This window comes from Nicotiana sylvestris, chromosome 4, assembly GCF_000393655.2.
Source record: "Nicotiana sylvestris chromosome 4, ASM39365v2, whole genome shotgun sequence".
Taxonomy (NCBI): Eukaryota; Viridiplantae; Streptophyta; class Magnoliopsida; order Solanales; family Solanaceae; genus Nicotiana; species Nicotiana sylvestris.
This window is the reverse complement of record NC_091060.1, coordinates 54,898,943-54,921,192: the sequence shown is the minus strand read 5'-3', so window position 1 is coordinate 54,921,192 and position 22,250 is coordinate 54,898,943. Positions and strand designations below refer to the sequence as shown.

General features: G+C 36.2%; 1 protein-coding gene across 1 annotated transcript; it reads left to right on the top strand.

Moving 5' to 3' along the window:
• The first annotated feature begins 8,057 nt into the window (after positions 1–8,057).
• Positions 8,058–19,699, top strand: LOC104231710 (intracellular ribonuclease LX-like). Its single transcript, XM_009784762.2, has 5 exons — positions 8,058–8,191; positions 8,711–8,866; positions 8,951–9,149; positions 11,071–11,270; positions 19,598–19,699. Exons 1-5 carry the CDS (start codon positions 8,093–8,095, stop codon positions 19,697–19,699), a joined length of 756 nt encoding a protein of 251 aa, XP_009783064.2. The 5' UTR covers positions 8,058–8,092.
• The last annotated feature ends 2,551 nt before the right edge of the window (positions 19,700–22,250 follow it).

The window sequence follows — 22,250 nt, the reverse complement described above, 5'->3', positions numbered from 1 at the left end:
CAAAGTTAGCAACAGACTATAAAATCAAACATTATAGGGAACCAGGTTCTCTATCTGTTCCCACAGTAAATCGGTAGTAAATAAAGAACACGCGATATTTATGTGGAAAACTCCTTGCTCAAGGGATTAAAAGCCATGATCTACCCTTGTAAGATTTCAACTTCACTACTGAGCAATCTTTAGATTACAACCTATTGTAACCTAGGAATTAATCTCTTAATCCTTCACTAACTTGTAACTATACTATTACAAGCCACTTTATAATAATCTATTACAAAGACGTAATCACTCACTAACTTTGAACAATACTATTACAAGCCACTTTATAATAACTCGATTACAAAGACTTCACAACTCGGCTAACTCTAGCCAAGACACAAAAACAAGGGTTTATGATTTACAAAGGGTTTCCTACACAATGCTTCTAAGTAAGCTAAGTAGGAATTACAAGAAAGAACTTCAACAAATATACAACATAACTAAGGACATATAATAACTCAATAAGGGGAACTGGTCCGTTGTTATGTTGTTCTTTGTTCTTGATGACCTTGAGAATCACTTGCAAGATGGACACACACTTGAGAGAATGCTTGATGAGTCCTTGAATGTGCAAGTGATTTGTTTTACCCTTGCTTGATATTAGTATCTCATTTGTGACATCACTTAGATGATGCAAGCATGTTAGGTGAAGGGCATTCCCCATAAAGTTAACTGTTGCACTGTTTCTGCACTGTAGTGTATACATGCAGCAACTTTACAGCTGGAGGAGTTGACTTGTACAGTCACCTCGGGAACTGGTAGGGACTTGTTCCCTCAGTTGTTCCTTCTGATGTTCCTTTGACTCTGAAGAGTTGAATTGTATCCCCAACTGGAAACTTGTTGATCTTAAGTTCTTGAGGATGTGTAATAGGATCCTTATCTCGGGAACTGGTAGGGACCTGTTCCCTCAGCTATTCCTTCTTATGTTCCTTTGACTCTAAAGAGTTGAATTGTGTCCCTAATTGGAAACTTGTTGATCTTAAGTTCTTGAGGAAGTGTAACAGGTTCCTTATCTAGTTCTTAACAGTAAGTTTGTTAGATCATCAAAACATAACAGGGATACACATAAAACCTATCAGATAATAATTGGCAAGCTGAGGGTGAACCAAGAAGAATGATAAAATAAAAAGCAGCAAGTACACTCGAGATGGATGAGATGTCAGTCGTGCAAGTAGAGATTGCTAAACTGACCAACCAAGTGGCTAAGATGGAGATGCAACAAGCACATCAAATGCAATAGGTGCAACAGATGTTTGCATGTTGTGAAATTCGTAGAGATGGTCACACGAGTGACCAATGTCTGGTGAATCTCGAATCTATTTATTATGTGGGCCAGCAGGGTAGAGGTCCAATGAACCAAAATACACAATAGAGGAACACCTATAATCCCAACTAAAGGAATCACCCAAACTTCTCATGGGGTGGAAACCAGGCTACTCAAAATCAATACAAACCTCAAGGAAACTATAATCAGCCTCAAAAGCCACCCCAACAGGTAGAAGAAAGCACCAATGATATGTTAAAAAAGCTGTTAATTGACAACTAGCAACTTCGAACAGACAACCAGCAACTAAGGATTCAAAATAAAGAGAGGCAGATCGGGAGTGGGCTGCACAACAGAGTACCCGACCTGCTGGAGCACACCCAAGTGACACTGAGAAGAATCCTACTAAACAAGTGCAAGCAATTAATCTACAAAGTGGGAGAGCATTGGGGATGTGCCACCTAAATAGTATATGCCTAAAGAAGTTTTTGAAAGATTTGTACCTCAACTAGAGGTGGAAGCTTAAAAGAAAGATGATGAACACAAGCAGGAGACAGAGATAAGGCCACCACCAACTTTTCCTCAAAGGTTGAAAAAAGATGATTCCAAGTACAAAAAGTTTTTAGATATCTTGATCCAGGTGCGTGTCAATCTACCTTTGGGGTAAGTGCTGCAAGAAGTGCCTAAATATGCTAAGTACTTGAGAGACATTGTGGCCAATAAAAGAAGGTTAGCAGAGTTTGAAATAGTGGCACTTACTGAGGAGTGCAGTGCTAGAGTGCAGAGTAAGCTCCCGCCTAAGTTGAAGGATCCAGGTTGTTTCACAATTCCGTTGGCGACTGGAAAACACGAGGTTGGTAGAGCCTTGTTCGATCTAGGAGCGAGCATTAATTTGATGCCGCTATCAGTGTTCAAGCAACTCGATCTAGGAGCCCCCGGGCCTACTACTATAACTCTACAACTAGCGGATCAGTCATTAGCCATTCCGGAAGAAGTTATAGAGGATGTGCTAGTACGAGCGGGGAAATTCATCTTCCCCACAGACTTCATTATACTTGACTACATGGCAGATAAAGAAGTTCCAACTATTTTGGGGCGACCATTCTTGGACATTGGAGGGGCACTTATTGATGTGAGGGAAGGAAAGCTAAAGATGAGAGTGCATGATGAAGAAGTTACATTTAATGTGTACAAGGCGTTCCACCTTCCCAAGCATTACGAAAACTTGTGCATGATTTCAGTGGTTGAACCAAAATTACTAGAGCCCGAGACTGATTTGAGCGTTGATGGCATCAAAAAGAGAAGTGAGCCTAAAAAGTTTCAATTGCTTGAAAATGCAAAATTGTGTAAGGGCAAGAAAAAGAAGTTGTGTGACAAGCACCTTTTGCATCTTGAGTTTGAGCCGGGTCAATCTGTGCTTGTGCTTAAGTCGAGATTTAATCTCTTCCCTGGAAATCTTCAGTCTCTATAGTGTAGTACATTTGACGTAGTATGTCCTACAAGGCAGGGAGATGTGGAACTTAGGGTCCCATACATGGTGACACGTTTTTCGTCAAAGAGCAAAGAGTTAAACACTATTGGGGTTGTGGCGTTCATCGTCACCAAACTTTGATAGAATTGGTGGATGCTTGATAGAATATTTTGTATTGTGTCGTGACGTTAAATTAGCCACTTCATGGGAGGCAACCCAATTCGTAGTTTAGTTTAGCTTAATTAGCTTTCTATTTTTAGGTACTAAAGTCTTTAGTTGAATTTTTGTGTTTGAATAGGTATGGGAGCATGTTAAGAGGTCAAATAAGTTGATAACGAAGTCCAGAGCATGAAGTGCCTCGCGCCAGAGCTAGCCACCCAGTCCGTCACGCGCCAGAGCTAGTGCTTCTCAGTCCGTTGTGACCTTCCCCTCGCCCCATCCCCTACATCACCCACTCTGCCACACGATGGACCTTGCATCCAAGCTCGCAGCACCCAGGTAAAGTTTTCGCGTCTCTCTTCTTTTGTTCTTATTTCACCCACTCTTGCATAAGCACAAACACCCCCATGAACCCTTAGGAATGGTATTGATTGTTGAGTAGATGAGTGGATACACTCGAATCCTAAGTCGATTTGGGAGGGTGAGGCAATCCCTCACCCATTCAAGATCTTACACACAACTAGTGCGCGCCAAGTGTTGTTAAGTTTCCTCAAAGGCAACTTTTGTCCTAATAGGAGCCCGAGTCTCCGGGAATTATAAACTAGTAGCTTGTGAGCTTAACTAACATGAAATTTTAAGTGTAGGGTGGCTCAACGGATCCGAGGCATATTGTTAAAATTGTGGTTTATACGTTGTGTTTACATGTGAATGAGTTAATTGTATGACTCTAACGTGCTTAAATTGCGCAAGGTGAAATCTGAGTGACCTAGATTTAATTGAAGGACTGTTTGTTAAGATCTTAAATTAGGGCCGTTACAAACCACATGTTGAGCTAATGAGAAGGATCACAAAGAATGATCAGGGAGTTTTCTTACCACCCTTCTGGATTTTAATTGATTTTATATGCACTAAGGGCATTGCATACTTCAAGTGTAGGGTGGGAATTTATCTGTTGGTTGTACATTAGTATATTAGTATCTTTTAGCTTCTTATTTATATTTAGTTTTTTTTGTTTTCTATTTGGCATTCATTAATTAGAAGAAGCAAAATAGAAAAATCGATAAAAAATTTATAAAAATTTGGATTTTTCCCGACGATGGATCTCGTAGACAGTTTTCTTGAGGGTTTAAAGTCTAGCCAAAAATATATAAAAAAAATTGTAAATCAAAAATACAAAAACATGTCTTTTAGTTTTCCTTAGGTAGTAATAATTCCCCGTGATTTTTCTTTGTGCCTCGGTTCTTTTCCATGGGATGTAGCTTGAATTGGGTAGTAGTTTCTTTAGTTTTAGAGTAGATTAGGACTTGGAAAATAAAAGGAGGAAGAATGATGTAATTCCTAGGCGCCCGGACTTGTTTGATAGTAGCATATTTAGGCTTTGGCATGTGTAGTATCTTCCCTCTGTGTGAATTGCTTATGATGCCTTTATGAATTGGATTGCATGTCTTGTGACGCCTACGTCTTATTTACTTGACTATTGTTCACTTTATGCTTAATACTTAATATTTCATTGCTCTATGAATACTTGCATTATTTGAGACTCGGAATGGGACCATGCTTAATGAGTCATGTGTCATATGTGAAATGAGCTTTTTGTGTAGTCTATGTATTATACTTGTGTCTAAAACTTGCCCGTTATGTGAGTCGAAGCGAAATTTTAGGTGATGCTCGGTTTGAAAAATGATTGTGGGCTTTCTTGGATCTTTTTGAGCTTAATGCTTATTACAAATAAAATTATCCCTAGTTAAACCTTTTGAGCCTATAGACTTTTATTTGGCACCCACATTACAATCCTATACCCCTTTTCGTTCTTGATTGACATTATTTTTTATCCTTTTTGCGGCTTAAAGAACTTTAAGTGTAAAATGAGCGCTAAAAGAAGTAAGGAGGGAATTTGGGTGGCTTTCGAATGGAACCAATGAAAGAAATAAAGGTGCACTGGTTTTGTAAAAGACTACACCACTAGCGAAAATTGTAAAGAAAAAATTACTGGAAAAAAAAGGAAAAAATATGCAGATAAATAAATTGATATCTTGGTCTTGCTAGTGGGTATGAATTAAGGTAGTTCCTAAAGAAAGAGGAAACATTGTTGAGTGTGATTTTGTTTGTGAAATTGAAGTGGAGTGAAAAATTTACGCGTAAAGTTTAGTATGTGATGTGTTAAAGTGCTTAGGAGGGTGAACCACTATTGCTAAATATATTCTACTCGTCTCATAGCCCAAATTACAACAATGAAAAAATCTTTGATTTTAGATCGAGTAAGCCTATATTAGTAGAGATTTATATTATGGGCAAGCATATGGTACCAATTGCATGCATGTGATTTCTTTTGGGAGAGTGAGCGATTTTGATATATGTGAGTCTTTAAAATATATTTGAGCCTTTGATTTGAAAGCGTGGATTCAACTTACTCTCTTGTTATTGTTGTGAGGGCACATGATTTTACGAGGGATAGGTGACGTTATTAGACTTCTCTGTGATGTTGGGTGTTCAATCCATGAGTGCATTGTGATATTGAGTCGGTCTTAGAGGCTAGGATTGTTATGAGTATGTTGTTTTCATTGTGAATATTTCTTTTGAAGAATGGTATAAGTAAAAGAGAAGTGTGTTCTTAATGCAAATGCTCTAGCTTAACTATTGCTATCAACTGTGGTCATTGGTGTAGTGTGCAAATTGTGTAAATGTAGAGTGCTCAAGAATAGTGTAATATGTTGGTTGACTCGAGGATGAGCAATGTTTAGGTGTGGGGTAGGTGATTTTTGGCTATAAATGTATATTTTTAATGTATTGTTTACCTTACATTTTAGTGTTCTAATGATTAATTATGCAACATTTGAGCTTAATTGTGTCGTTTTTTTGTGTAGGATAGTTGAATGATGAAAACACGTGAAGGTTGAACACATGGATGTTAAAGATACAGAAAAAAGAGCATGAAAAGACAAAAAAAATTGGACCAGGTGACGCCTAGTCCCAGGCGCGATCCATCAGGCGACAGAGTGGTTGACGCCAGCTCCCAAACGCGCTCCACACCAGGCCTCGCGAGCTCTAAGGCCTGGTCCCTTCCCAGTCCATGCATTAAACGTTTATTACTTGGATTTGGGCTTGGGGACTTCGACCCTAACCTATAAATATCCCCCCTCCCCAAACATGATTATTGAGGAGTTGGTCAATTTTGGAGGCGAGAGAAGGCAAAGAAACACAAACGGAGTACGGAATTCATCGATTCTTCCATGTTTTATCTAGTATCCATAGCTTTTATATTTAAAAATAATATTTTGATTATTGTCTTGAACATGAGTGGCAAAGAACCTCATTATTCTGGGGTTATGGGTCGTTATTGACTATTGTAGTTTGATGGTTGATTGTTTTGCTTGACTTATCATATTAATTTGTTTATTCAATCTTGCACATAATTATTCTATTGCGTAACTAACAATAGAGTATTATTTACGAATTTAAAGTTGAACTCGAAAGTGGAACTATTGATGGAAAATAAGATTGAGTGGAGTAAGTCTTGAATCCGAGCATCGGAGAATAGATTTGCAACTAGGATAGACATATTCTAGTTGCCTTACTTGGTTATTTTGTAAGAAATTTACATGCATTATTGTTATATCTGATTCTACAGACATATAGTCTTAGGCTGGCTTGAATAGGAGAGCGAAGCGTCGAAAGAAATTCGCGAACAAAATAAACCCTTCTAATCAACAAATTAGATAAATCAAGTGATTAATCAACCGGAAGAACGCAATAGAAGACCTATTAATCCATAACCTCGAAATATTCTCATCTCATTGAATTCTTTCTAAGTATTTGTTTGTTTGCTTTGCACCTTTGAATTGTTAGCTTGTTTAGTAATTTTTTGTCATAAAAATCATAATCACCTTCTTCACAACCACTTAAGCAATAAATTTGTAAATAGTTTAGATTGGACAATAGCTGATCATAAATCCTCATGGGAATGATACTTTCTTATCACTTTATTATTTGTCGACCGTGTATATTTGCGTGTGCGTTTGGACCCAACAGTCATCCCAACCTGACCTCCAGAAATACTTAAGCGTCATTTTGATTAAATTCTGTTTTTAATCAAAGTATGATAATCTTTAATATTATCTTATAGATGATGTATCTGACAATGATCCATCTTTTTTACTTTGACTTGTGAACCAAACATGCTCAACTATGAGAAATTAGTTTTGTTTGAATAATGCACCGACTGTTTTTATTCTTTTGTGTCGGACTCATAAAAGCTCATCTGGCCATGTGAAAGAACTTTGAACTTGGGTTATTGTTCCATGTGTTATAATCAGTGTTTCCCAAAAGATTTGATTCCAACGTCCATGGCTAAACCATGTGGTGGGATTTTAACAGATAATTCAAACAAACAAGATAGTACCTACTCTGAAGGATTAATCAACAATATCACAATATTATCTTAGTCACGACAAGCCATTACAAAGAAAGATTTGATCAAGATCGATTATGCATCATTTTCTTTTTACCAAATGAATGAAATAGATTTCTAATCAAGTACTCTCCATGTTCCAATTTATGTGAAATTTTTCGTTTCTCGAAATTCAAACTATGTGATTTTAAAATATATTTTGGTTAACACACTGACATGAGAAATAATTTTATATTAATTTTCATATAGTTTCTTATATCAAAATTTTAACACTAAAATATTGAGATAATAATTACACGTTGCAAAACTAAGTTATTATAGATGAAATTCAAATAGCAAAATCATCTAAAGAACAAAGTAAGAATGGCATCTCACTAATTAAGTCGCCTACCACCATGAAGTTCTTTGATTTGTTTATTCACAAGAAATATGAAGAGTATTCACACGTTTTCTAAGTCATCTAAACAAATAAAAAACATGGCATGCTGCTACCATATATAACTTGGATCCCACTAAATTAAAAGAGAAAAGATTATTTTTATACTTGGATAATTCAAGTTTTATAAAGTTTGAATTTATATATTGGCCACGCTGCTAATATTCAATATATATTGCCAACTAGGGAACAAAATGACAGAATAGCTAATAATGCAAAAGTTTATCTCTATATAAATTGAACAACCCCTTAATGCTTTGTGTTTTCATCTTCTCTGAAAGTCTGCTCCATAGCTCAAATACAGAATAAGCAAAAATGAGGTCCATCCAACTTGTTTTGGTCAAGCTTGTTATCTTTCAATGTATCATGTTATTACATGCTCAGGATTTTGATTTCTTCTACTTTGCTCAACAGGTATGCCATGTAATTGCACTCGAGACTTCTCCAGTAGAGTATTTCCATGTGAAGCTTTTCTGAACTTCATTTTGTACTTCATATCAATGCTTCACATGTATGTTTCATGAATAAGTCATTTTTCTTGTGTTTGGTTACTAGAAAATAATTTTCGATCACATAAAAAAGGGGGTCAATAACTTCTGTGCAAAAATCATTTTCTTTACAACTATCTTAATCTTTAGTTTCATATTAACAAACACTTAGACATTATTATTAATCTTTAGTACTTATAAAATTCATCAAAACACTTCCAGATTAGCTAATGCCCTTATGAATCTTTAACATGTATTTACTTTTTTGAAAAATATTTTCCTCTAACCAACCAAACACCATGAAAATATCTTTTATAATAAAAAATTCTTTTCAAAACGTATTTTGCAGGAAAATGACTTCTATCATACCAAACGCATTAAATTGCGTTCCTCATCATTATCAATTCTTGTTTAATTAATATGTACGGCTATATTATATTCTCAGTGGAATCCAGCATCATGTGACAGCAAGATAAAATGTTGCTACCCAACAAATGGAAAACCAGCACAAGATTTTGGTATTCATGGGCTCTGGCCAAATTACAACAATGGCTCATTTCCAAAAAGCTGTAACAAAAATGCCCGTTATGATGAAACGCAGGTAAGTTTAAGAAAAAAAAATAATTACTGGTAGCAACTAGCAATTTAACTAATTTGCTTTAATTTTGTACATTGATGAATACAGATTTCGGACTTGATAAGTAGTATGCAGAAGAATTGGCCGACACTATCTTGTCCATCAAACAATGGAACAAGGTTTTGGTCTCATGAATGGAAGAAACATGGTACTTGTTCTCTTTCTATGCTAGATATGCATTCTTATTTCCAAGCTGCTCTTGCCTTGAAGGAAAAGGTGAACCTGCTTCAATTTCTCAATAATGCAGGTAATATACCTTTGACAAATGTATTATTAATGACGTCGAATTTAAGATATGTGCACTAATAGAATTAAAATATTTAGATAATCATGTCACTTATTAAATAATTATTATTTATGATAAATATTAATCAATAACCTAGTAAAAACGGTAACTAAATGACAATCACAAGTTGAAATTCAGGCAGATCTACTGATATTGTTTGGTTTCACGTGAAACCATCCTGACCGGCGCCCAATCTTGTATATTAATGTACCCAATTCTTATAAATAATGGTAAAATTGTGCTTGTGAACCCATAACCACAAATTAATGTGGTGCATATTTAAAAACTAACTCTAGACCATAAGTTTTACACTTAGTCTTACTTTTTTTAACTAGTTGAGTAAAAAATGGTCAAACAACAAATGTTTCGGTCCATTTAGTAGGTTTTCTAAAAAAAGTAGGGGCATTAACGGGAGTATCAATTGGGTCATCATTAGGATTAGCAGCGTTATCACTAGTTGGATCAACATCAGGAGCATGGCTAGTGGGTGTATATCATCATCCGGTTGAGTTTCATCAAAATCAATTTCCTCATCATCTTTTTCATTAATAGTAGTATAATCATTAGTGTAGAGAGCATTCAGTAATTCATGGTCTAAAAAATCAACGGGTGCAATATTATGACAAAATTCAGTGTCGGTAATGTAATAAACTATTATCGGTATCAAGAATAGCAGGTGCAGGACGGCTATGGGGTTTGGATCGAGGAGTCAGGGGCGGGGGAGGAGGAACAGTACTACCACTAGTTTCGCCATTCTTAGACTTTTTTTTTTTATTCTTACTTTTTTCGTGCCCAAAAATATTTCTTAAGGAAGACATCTTAATTAATCAAGTAATAAAAACTAAATAAAACAAATAAAACTATAATATTAAGACTTAAGAGTTGGAACGAGTTTACCGAATTGACGAACAACTTGTTGAAAATTGATTATCATTGAAGACATGAAGACTCCAATTCACCAACTTCACAATTTTTTCACAAATTCTAACAACCTCAATGTTTTTTGACTATTTTTTTTAATAAAGTAAGCAATAGAAGCAAACTCACAAATTTTTTACTTTTTTTTTTGTTTTTGATAAAGTAAACAATTGTAGCATGTAATGAAGAAAATTAGAGAGAGATTTTGATAGATTGATATTGATTTTGTAAAAAAAAAAATGAGGGGGTATTTTTAGTAGAAAATAGAAAAAAAATGTAATAATAAAAAGTTAGGGGTTAAATGGCTATTTTTTGAAGAGCAACCGACTATTTTTTTTAAAAGCCCACGGCTCTTTTTTTTTTTTTTAAATTCCATTGGGCCCGTCATGGGACCGATCGGTCCAGTACTATGGCGGGCCAAACGGGCCCGGTCCAAATGGTCCTAAATGGTAAAACTGGCCCACGAGCCCACCAATCGGGGGCCAAACGGTCCCAACCTGTTTAGTCTGTTTAGCCCGCCCAGTTGCCAGCCTTAGTAGTGACGGACTTTGCATAGTGATAAATAAATTTTACACTATTAGTATATACGTAGTTTACTGGTTGTCATAAGTCAGTATTTATCTTTTATAAATTAATTATTTGTATTTGAAATATTTCTTAAAATTATTAGCATATACTAAAAATTAAATTCATGTGGGGAAAGAAATAACTATTCTCTCATTTCTGTTGCCCAACTCCCATTCGCCAATTGCTTTCATACCTTAGCTCGGCCACCCCAGAACTACATGTAATTTGGCATCTATTCTTTTACGCCATTAGTAATAGTGTATCCATCTTGTTGAAATTCTGAATCCGTCCAAATTATGTCAAATGTATATGACTTATCCAGTAACATCTAATTCAGTGTCACAGCTAGGATGGTGCTCTTTAGCTTGGTTTTCTAATAGAAGTAAAATATTTTCAGGTATTAAACCAGATGGAGGATTTTACAGCTATGAAGCAATGAAAGAAGCAATAGAAAAAGGCATTGGACATACTGTTGGTGTAGAATGCAATATTGATTTATTTGGGAATCGCCAGCTTTTTGAGGTTTATGTGTGTGTTGATAAATGTGGTTCGGAAATCAAATTACTAAGTCATACCATGAAAGTTTGGGAGAGAGTGGTAGAAATGAGAGTGCGAAGGACGGTGTCTATTTCAGACAACCAGTTCGGGTTCATGCCGGGACGATCTACCACAGAAGCTATCCACCTTATTAGGAGGATGGTGGAACAGTACAGGGATAGGAAGAAGGATCTTCACATGGTGTTTATTGATTTGGAGAAAGCGTACGATAAGGTTCCTAGGGAGGTCTTATGGAGCTGCTTAGAGGATAAAGGGGTCCCGATTGACTATATTAGGGTGATTAAAGACATGTATGATGGAGCTAAGACTCGGGTTAGGACAGTAGGAGGCGACTCTGAACATTTTCCAGTTATTACGGGGTTGCACCAAGGGTCTGCGCTCAGCCCATTCCTATTTGCCCTGGTGATGGATGCACTGACTCATCATATTCAAGGGGAGGTGTCATGGTGCATGCTATTTGCTGATGACATTATTCTAATTGACGAGACACGAGGCGGCGTCAACGAGAGGCTAGAGATTTGGAGACATGCTCTTGAGTCTAAAGGTTTCAAGTTGAGCAGGACGAAGACGGAATACCTCGAGTGCAAATTTGGAGTTGAGCCGACGGAAGCGGGAGTTGAAGTGAGGCTTGACTCTCAAGTCATTCCCAAGAGGGGTAGTTTCAAGTACCTTGGATCGGTTATTCAGGGGATCGGGGAGATTGACGAGGATGTCACACACCGTATAGGGGTGGGGTGGATGAAGTGGAGGTTAGCGTCGGGAGTCTTGTGTGACAAGAAAGTGCCACCGTTACTAAAAGGTAAGTTTTATAGAGCAGTGGTTAGGCCTGCCATGTTATATGGAACTGAATGTTGGCCGGTAAAGAACTCACACATCCAGAAGATGAAAGTAGCGGAGATGAGGATGTTGAGGTGGATGTGCGGGCATACAAGAATGGATAAGATTAGGAATGAAGATATTCGAGAGAAGGTGGGCGTGGCCCCCATAGAGGACAAGATGCGGGAAGCAAGACTCAGATGGTTCGGGCACATTCAGAGGAGGAGCACTGATGCACCGGTGAGGAGGTGTGAGCGACTGGCTGTAGTGGGCACGCGGAGAGGTAGAGGACGACCTAAGAAGTATTGGGGAGAGGTGATCAGACAGGACATGGCGCGACTTAGGATTACTGAGGACATGGCCCTTGACAGGGAATTATGGAGGTCGAGTATTAAGGTTGTAGGTTAGGGGAGAGTTGTGAATATTTCTACAGCACAATAGAGTGAGACTAGCCAGTTAGGAGTTAGACTAAGAAGGTCATTGGTCGTCTATTGATGCAGGGCTTTACCTGCTAGTTTTACTATACCAGCCATCTTTTTCGTATTTCGTATTCTGTATTTCATATCTATTGTATCGCTGTTATTTTATTATGCATTTTTGTGGTACTAATATATCGGCTTCTGTTGTTTTTTTTAGCCGAGGGTCTCCTGGAAATAGCCTCTCTACCCTTCGGGTAGGGGTAAGGTCTGCGTACATATTACCCTCCCCAGACCCCACGTATGGGATTATACTGGGTTGTTGTTGTTGTTGTTGTTGTTGTTCTCGTTAAGTTTGTCTAATCTCATTGATTAAAGACATGTTGATTTCCAACAGACACAAATTTTCCTCAACTTTTCATATCAATGGGATGATCTTATTTTGATCATTGCAGTGGTGAAAATCCGAATGGAACACAATGAGAAAATCATAAATTCATTATGGAAAATGGATCCTTGAACGATTTAAATTGTAAATGAAAACACTTTGATCAGAAAGTTTTTGGGAGAGACCAGCCTTTGGAGATTTTAGAAAGGAAACAAATTTAGAGAAAGTCCATCAAAATATACCAAATAGTAGTATACCAAGGGAAGAACAATCAAGGCCAAAGGGCAAAGGGTGTTGCTGCACCAAAGCTATATATTTGCTTGATGGTTCTACTCATTCATTTGGGAGTGTTTGACACCTTTCCTTTGTTTATTTTTTTCAGTTGTTTTATTGTCCTTGATTTGATTATTGACACAATGATTCTAATTTAACGAACTTCCAAGTTGCAACAGTGATAGATAATAATCTCAGTTTGTCGTGAATCTTAATTGATATATAGCTTTCAACTTGTGTATGTATTATGGATTTGTTGAGCTGAGCATATTCGAGTATGAATGTGTTTTGATGATTGACAAACTAGAATCAACTGTGCCAAAAGAGTTTCGTGGACAGGATATTATGCTACTAAACTGGTGAACAGATATAATAAGCAAATAACAAGAGAACCAGGTTCGTAGCTAAATGATGTTCAAGGCTGATCAGACGCGTGAAGATTGAATGTGTGTGCAAGTTGGTTTCCTTGATCAGACGCGTGAAGATTGAATGTGTGTGCAAGTTGGATTCCAGAAGGAAACCAGTTCGTGCGCGATAAGAAAAAATTTGAGTTGGAGGAATCTATAAGGTTGAGGAGGTGGAAGCAAATAAGGAAACCAAATCAAATTTGGAGAAGGTTTTCCTTGAACGAAATATTCTAGGTTTTGGAGCATCGATTGGAGAAGGATTTTGTCCACCCTCATACCTATATAAAGATACCTATATAGTTGGCGCCTAAAGGCTAAAACTAATGCCATTCACATAAATCAAGCATTCACTCTTGGCAATAGCAACTACAGCAAGAAGGTGCTCTCAAAGGATTCAAGCTGCTCAACTAATGAATCTGTTCTAGAAGACGAAGAGGCCAGTCCTTTAGTTGTTAGGTTGAGTGTTTTTAAATTGTAACATGTTTGCTTTTGAGAAGTGTAATCATAGGGTAGCACCAAAATAATGAAGTTTTTGTTTTGCTTTCTAGACAATAGTTAGTTTGGAAAGAAGTCACTACAATTGGGTTGATTGTAAGGGCAGGACTCCTTAGTTATCGAGTTCTAACATAAAATTGCTCTTTGAAGTTAGTGACGTTTGAAGGCAAATCATATGAGAGTAGGTCGTGGTTTATACTCCGTTGAGCAAGGAGGTTTTTCACGTAAACATAGTAATGTTCTTTACATTCACCAATTGGTTCTTTCTGACTGACAGTAGTAGCTACCTTTTATTATACTAGTCAAGAAGAGTTGTGAACATTTTGGAAATGGGGTCTTTGCCTTTGATTTTCAACTTAATCATACTGATGAAAAGCTATGCAAGCAATTGAATTACCTATGCAAAGCAGGTTGTTCAAGGCAAGGAAAAACATTGTCCAAGATACTCCATTCTATAATAGGACTTTCTAGTTTCAAGAATTTGAATTGAAGGAACTCGAACATTGTGTAGTATTAAAATAACTAGTAGCTATTTGAGTAATCTAATGTTGGGAAGCCTTACTTACGAATAAACAAATCATGGATATATAAATCCGAAGAGAACTTGAAGAAGCCACAGACCCAAAACCCTGTACAACGCAAGCTTTGTAAACAACAAAACTTTATCTTGTTATCTAAAAGTAATATAAATCACATTTTCAAATGATAGCTAAATTCTTACAAACATAGAATCTGTTGCAACAACGTTCTTTCTTCTTCATATAAACCTGACCATCATATTAATATAACATTAAGACGTGACCATCCTTTGCCCTATTTTAGGCATAACATCTTCAATACCCACTATTTCTCTGTACACACACTATAGTGATGAAGTGTAAGAACATAGTGGGTTTTGAAGATGTCATGTGCAAAATAGAACAACAAAAACATAGATGTTAGCAACTGCTGGTATGCCAGGAAGAGGAATTTTGGTGAATTCTCTTGAATTACATATAACAACAAATATTTCAATTCATTTTCCTGCTTTTAGGAGAAGATATTGCAAAGGAAATGAGATTTGGATCTGACGGCTGACCTAGCCTTTGCAACAAATAAATAGGGGTCAATCATACAATTTTAGGGCAAAAATGTCCTTATAAGAAATTTACTACTCTCACGTCTCTTTTCCTTTTCCCTTTCATCAAGATCTGATATTATTATTATTTTATTTTAACTTTATTTATATTTTCTAAAACTATTTAGTGTGTATAATTTTTTTTTTTGTACTTTTAAATAGAATTAAACAAAATTAGTTAGACTTTTCCAAAAATATTTTTTTTTTAAATCATTCATAATTAAAAGAAATTTTTGGCACAAAGGATATCCCGAAGGTGTTAAAAGAAATTTTGTACCTTAAGGCATCTCCAATCTTTACCGCATTTTTGGTCCCCAAAATGGTGATTTCCCTATTTTGGGGACAACTTACTTCAACCATTCCTCCATTTTTTTCGCCAAACTTTTTTATATTCTTCTCTTTCTTCTATATTATATTATTATCTTTCATTTCAATTTCATTTTTTAATTTTCATTAAACAAATTTCATCTTTTATTTTTATTAATTTGTAATTTTCATTAAAAAAATTCCATAAAATTTTAAATAATATAATTTATAAGCAATTATTATAGATTAACTAATAATTCAAATAAAAGTGAAATCATTGCGATACAAGATTAATTAAATACATATTACATAACGATAAAATTCATCCGAAATACTACATATATATTCAACTTCAACCTCTAGTATTCTCCAAATCATCTATTAATGCATTACAAAGTACAAAATGAGCATCTTTGTCATTAATTCTTCTATGTCGAGCTAAAAATTCTTGAAATCGTCGTTTTTTATCTACTGTCATTTCTACTGTTGGAGTTGGACTTTTCAATTTTAGCAACATCTAATATTTTATATTCGCACCTTTCAATTTTAGCAATATCTAATATTTTATATTTGCACCATTTATTTTTTGAGATAATTATAGATTTTTTGTACAATTATAAATTATAATAAAATTAACTTACAATTTTACATAAAAATAATAAATGCACGAAAATTAATTTTATCAAAATTATACACCAAATTTATGATGTAAAATTAATATTATAAAGACATTACATAAACATAATTAGGTATATATATAAAGAGATAAATTAAAAGATTAAATAATAAAATAATAATAATAAAGTGATGAATAGTAATGAGGGAGATGAATAGTGTATCTCATATTTGAGGGAACACTATTCATCTCCCATTTTGGGGACAAAAATGAGGGAGGGTTGGAGCTAAATTACCCCAAAAATTACCCCCATTATGGAAAATGAGGGTAAGGTTGAAGATGGCCTTAGGCATTTAATGACATTCTACTAACTTCTTTTCTGGTCAGAAGTAAGATTAGAATTTAATGACATTCAGGAAATTCTTATATTCTAGAATTTATTATAGAAAAAATTAACAGACTACAACTTTAATGGGTGAAAAATAAATAAGTTTTAAATTTAAATTTACTTTCCATGATAAGATGTGTAGATTTACTTTTTCAAAAATATGAAAGATTATATTTACTATAAAATTAAAAATAACTTTTTAAAATAAAAGGATTAAACTAATGAAAATTTTACGTTATCAGTGAGAATTTTAATAAAATCTCGATAATTTGCAAATGCAAATACTAAAAGGTTACACGCTACATATATCCAAAAAAAAATAATCGAAAAAGGGTCAAAAATATCTCTTTACTATTTGAAAATGTTCACTTATATCCTCTATTATACTATTGGTCCACAACAATCCTTGATGTCATAAAACTAGTACATAAATACCCCTCTGCCGCTAGGACCCTCTACTAGCAAAATTATCCCACGTGACCTGACATATCGTTGATCGCACCTATCAATCGAAAAAATTTGATTTCTTGGTTGCATTTTCGGATTTACCAAAATGCCAAAGCTTGTTGGAGCAGCTTTAGCGGACAGGAATTTATTTTGTCAAAAGATAGAGGACCAAAGAACAGTGTGTCCAAATAGATTTGACAAAATTTAAGTGCATTGTGCAAGTTGGTAAAGGAGGGGAAAACATGAAAATCTATATAATCTGTTACTATAAAATTAAATTACAAAGATGTATATTATAATTAAAAATAGCTTTCCCTATGATATAAAGCTGAGCTTTGTAGTTGGAAAAGGGAATCTAAAACTGCTTCTAGCATAAAGCAAGCGAAGGAGGTGGCATAAGGTAGTAATGAAACAGCTTTCTTTACCCTTTTTAGAAAGTATACTAGGGGAAATGACCGCCTATAAAGAAAATCTTTACACACTAAAAGCCTATAGCATTGAACTAGAAACCAAATGTACCATCATATAAAAATCTTTCATTATGCTCGGAACATTTCAGTAAATCATGAATTATGAGATTTTCCTTTTTGTTGTGGCAGCTGGAAAGTATCTTTCACTTCTTTGAGTTTAATTAGTTGCCAAGCGGTCCTGGGTTTATTTCACATTGTCTGAAATCAAATCCGAAAATGAAACCAAGAAATCAAAATTTTGGATTGATTTTTAGTGAAAGAATGGTGGCCAAGACTAGTGGAATTTGATGGTGGTGGAAGAATAGGTGTATGGCGAAGGAGGAGGTAATGTTGGTGGTGATTAGGAGTGGCAAACGGGCGGGGCAGGGCGGATATGGTTCGGGTCAAAACGGGTAATGAAAAAACAAATCAATTATCCGACCCGACCCATATTTAATACGGATAAAAAACGGGTTAACCGGCGGATAATATGGGTTACCCATATTATCCATGACTTCTTGTATATGATCACTTTTGGGTGAATTTTTAGTCTCCCTAACTTGAGGAACCCCTAACTTGAGGCTTTACAAATGTAAAAGTTAGACTCATTGGTTATTCATTGGTTACTCATTAGTTATCCATTTACTAAATGGATAATATGGTTCTTATCCATATTTAACCCGTTTTTAAAAAGTTCATTATCCAACCCATTTTTTAGTGGATAATATGGGTGGTTAACTATTTTCTTTTAACCATTTTGCCACCCCTAGTGGTGATTGAGTGAAGAGGGAGGTGGTGGTGGAAGAAGAAGTAGGATAGGGACTAAAATGAGATAGGCGCGATGAGGTGGCATGCCACGTGGTATCTACTTCAGTGATATGTGAGTCCACATGAAATAATTTTGCCATGGTGGAAGGTTTTAACGGTAAAGGGGTATTTTTACACCAATTTTATGGCGTCTGGGATTTTTGTGAACTAATAGTATAACGGAAGATATACGTGAACATTTTCGAATAGTAGATGGGTATTTTTGACCCTTTTCCAATAAATAATTCCCTCTTCTGATGGTTGTTTATACGGAAAGGGGCCAATGGTTGTTTATACGGAAAGGGGCCAAATATATCCTTGTATTATCAGAAAAGATTTAAATGTATTCATCGTTATATTTGGAGTCCAAATATATCCCTGTCATTATATTATTGGTTCAAATATACCCCTTTTCCGTTAAGTTTGTCCAAAATGGACATTTAATCCTACGTGACACTAACATTTGATGAGGTAGATGTCACATGGCTTGCCACCTCAGCACCCCTAACCCATTTTACCCCTTTCTTCTATTCTTTCCACCACTAAAAATTTTTTCCCCTCCACCACTATTGCCACTATTACTGCTAGCATGAAAAATATTGTATTTCAAATTTTATTCTTTTATATATGGATTAGGGGCGTTGATGTGGCATGCCATGTGACATTCACCTCATCAAATATCAGTGTCACGTAGGATTGAATATCCATCTTGCACAAACTTAACAGAAGAGGGATATAAATGAATCAATAGTATTACGACAGGGGTATATTTAGACCCAAAGTATAACGACGGGTATATTTAAACCATTTTTCGTAGTACATGGGTATATTTAGCCATTTGCCGTTGCTTATATTATGTACTCTTCTTTGATCACTATACCAAGTACACATGAATATGCTTTCTTCGTCGCAAATTTGATGTGTTCAATCATTTCATTAAATTCCGGGTTATAGTTGAACTTTTTTTTTGGAAAATTCATCAAACAATTTCAATCAGATTGGGGAGGGGAATACCCAGCACTATAACACTACTTAGCCGAAAATGCCATTGTACAGAGAAGCTCTTGCCCGCACATACCTGAACAAAATGGATGTGCTAAATACAAACACTGCCACATCACTAAAACAGGCCGAGCTTACTTATAACATTATCAGTACCACCTAAAAATTGGGATCATGCCTTTGCCGCTGTAGTTTACACAATAAACCATTTACCTACCCCAAAACTCAACCATAGATCACCTTACTAATTAATTTTTTACGTGACCTAGAATATAACTTTCTTTATGTTTTTGGTTATTGTTGCTATCTATGGCTTCGTCCTTACACCGAAAATAAACTTGAACATCGTTCTATCAAATGTGTGTTCCTTGGCTATAGTGTTCTCCATAAGGGTTATAAATGCTTGTCGTTATCTAATAAAAAAATTTACTCGCACCAGGTCTTAGTTGATGAGCAGGTGTTCCCGCTTAAAGAAAGTGATGGGAGATCTTCAATTCTCAGCCCACTGCCAGCATCGATTGCTATTTTTTCTCTTGGATAGCCTACCACATCATTATCCCACCATGATATCCCCCCTCCGCAAATAAGACTAACACAAGCATCAGCAGAATCAACTAGTTCACCTGCCAACAACATAATTATAAATCCAATACCTCCAAGTGCACCCCAACCACCTTCTCCACTCACAATTGGCTCCACAATACATCCAAACCACAATACAAATGCTCAAAACGAACACCCCATGGTTCCAAGGTCCCAAACTGGACACTTGAAACCCAAAGTTCATCACACTACATCTGCCGCACTCACCACCCCCAACCACTTATCAAGAGGCAGCAAAACACCGAATTTGGCGTCAAGCAAAGTTAAATGAAATAGATGCCTTAATGACCAACGGGACATGGGATTTGGTACCAAGATCACAAACCACAAATGTGATCGGTTGCAAGTGGATTTATCGCATCAAGACCAAACCGGATGGATCGGTTGATCGTTACAAGGCCAGACTCGTGGTAAAAGGTTTTCATCAAAGACCAGGCGTGAATTATGATGAAACCTTTAGCCTCGTCATCAAACCAACCATGGTTCGTCTTATTTTATTTATTGAAGTAAACTCCAACTGGCCTATCCATCAGCTTGATGTATCAAATGCATTCTTGCATGGGACACTTGAAGAACCAGTATACATGGAACATCCCCAAGGCTTCCTTGATCGCACCAACTGCATCATATGTGTTCATTAAAGAAGTCATTGTACGGTTTAAAACAAGCCCCACGGGAGTGGTACTTTTGTCTATAACATCATTAGAAAATATTGGTTTTGAAGGATCCAAGGCTGACAGCTCCCTTTTTATCTACTCCTCTGGAAAAAAATTTGGTTACTGCCTTGTGTATGTTGATGATCTAATTTTGACAGGATCCACAGTTACCCTTCTCCGGAAAATCATTCAATAACTTGGGTCAGCTGTTGCACTTAAAGATTTGGGTTCGCTCTCATATTTTCTTGGAATAGAAGTGACCTGCCGACCGAATGGTCTTAAACTCTCCCAATCCAAGTATATCTCAAATCTCTTGAGACGTTTGAATATGCATGAAGCTACCCCTGTGTCCACGCTATCTTCTCCACAAACAATCATATCCAAGGATTCTTCTAATAACTTTGAAGATCCTACATTATTTCGGCAAGTGGAGGGAACACTTCAATACTTAGCCCTCACTCGACCTGACATTACCATGGCAATCAACAAGGCAACTCAATTCATGCACTCACCCTCCATAAACCATTGGCAAGCCGTGAAACGAATACTCAGGTACTTAAAAGGGACAATAGATCATGGTCTTATTCTCAAACCTTCAAGCTCTCCAACTCTTTTTGCTTTTTTTGATGCGGATTGGGGTGGTGACAAAATTGACCGAAAAAGTACCTAAGCGTATGTCGTCTTCCATGGCACTAATCTCATCTTATGGTGTTCGAAGAAACAAAACACAGTTGCTCGGTCTAGCACACATTCAAAGTACCGTGCCTTAGTATCAGCAACATCTGGAGTTTACTGGCTGCAATGTCTTCTTAGAGAGCTCCAGCATCCCCTTCATACCACACCAAGAATCTGGTGTGACAATGTGCCGGCCACAATGGTTAAGATTCGTTGTCTCTCTTAAGAATATATGAATTTCCCCTCGTATAAGATTCGTTTTGTCTCTCTTTCTTTTCTTTTGCCTTTTTATTTGTCTGGAGAGAGCTTCCTTTTCTGCTAAATCCTTCTCTTTCATTGTTTGCAAGGACATTTACTTAGACGTGCTGCGTAATGCAATTAAGTGGATTAGTTAGAGCTTGACACAGTTGCCAATGAATTAGATATGCTCAAATCAAGCTCGGAACACAAGTGAATTTAAAAATAAAAAAAAAAGATTGTATGTCTTCTAACAAATCTTTTTCCCTTTACTATGGATTGAAAGAGAATACATCATTCATATTGAATCACACATTTGGCAACGGACAGTTGAAAAATTGAACAATCCACTGTCCCAGTAGTTCAACTCTCCTACCTCCCTTGTTCCTCAACACCACCAAGAAAGAAGAAGATAGATTGTCAACATCTCAGCACAAAACAAGAAAATAGGTATAATCGGTACAAATTGCATGACAAACTGAGGTGAGAACAGGTGCCTGACACTTCCAGATCCAAACGCCTCAGCTATTTTGAAGAATGAACATACAGAGGAGAAATCTGGTACCTTCATCAGACGTAGGAGCAGTGAGAACACCACAAGAAAAGAGCAAGATAATATCATCTTATGGCTTATAATGAATGAACCATTAGTGAAGGTTAGAGGTCCTAGTTACTCCCGTTATCATTTCCCCGTACCGTTACTAGGAAATTGGAGAGGACCATCTTTGGAAATTGGAATAATCTCCAGTTGGAGCTTTCATTTCAAAGCACATGAGAAGGAGCTTACCTAGAGAATAATAACTGGCTAGAATAGAATTTACTCTCTCCTGAACCTTATTGGAATTTGAAATGCTAGGTCGATATTCCTAAAAGGAAATAAACATCACTTATTTTCAATGCTGGAAACTTATGAGGTCGTTT

What these genes read in the sequence shown, in the direction of transcription:
- LOC104231710 (XM_009784762.2), top strand. Translation starts at nt 8,093, where the DNA reads ATGAGGTCCATCCAACTTGTTTTGGTCAAGCTTGTTATCTTTCAATGT. An exon ending in TCTTCTACTTTGCTCAACAG is followed by an intron (nt 8,192 to 8,710) that starts GTATGCCATGTA and finishes TTATATTCTCAG; the next exon opens with TGGAATCCAGCATCATGTGA. An exon ending in TGAAAGTTTGGGAGAGAGTG is followed by an intron (nt 11,271 to 19,597) that starts GTAGAAATGAGA and finishes TACTCGCACCAG; the next exon opens with GTCTTAGTTGATGAGCAGGT.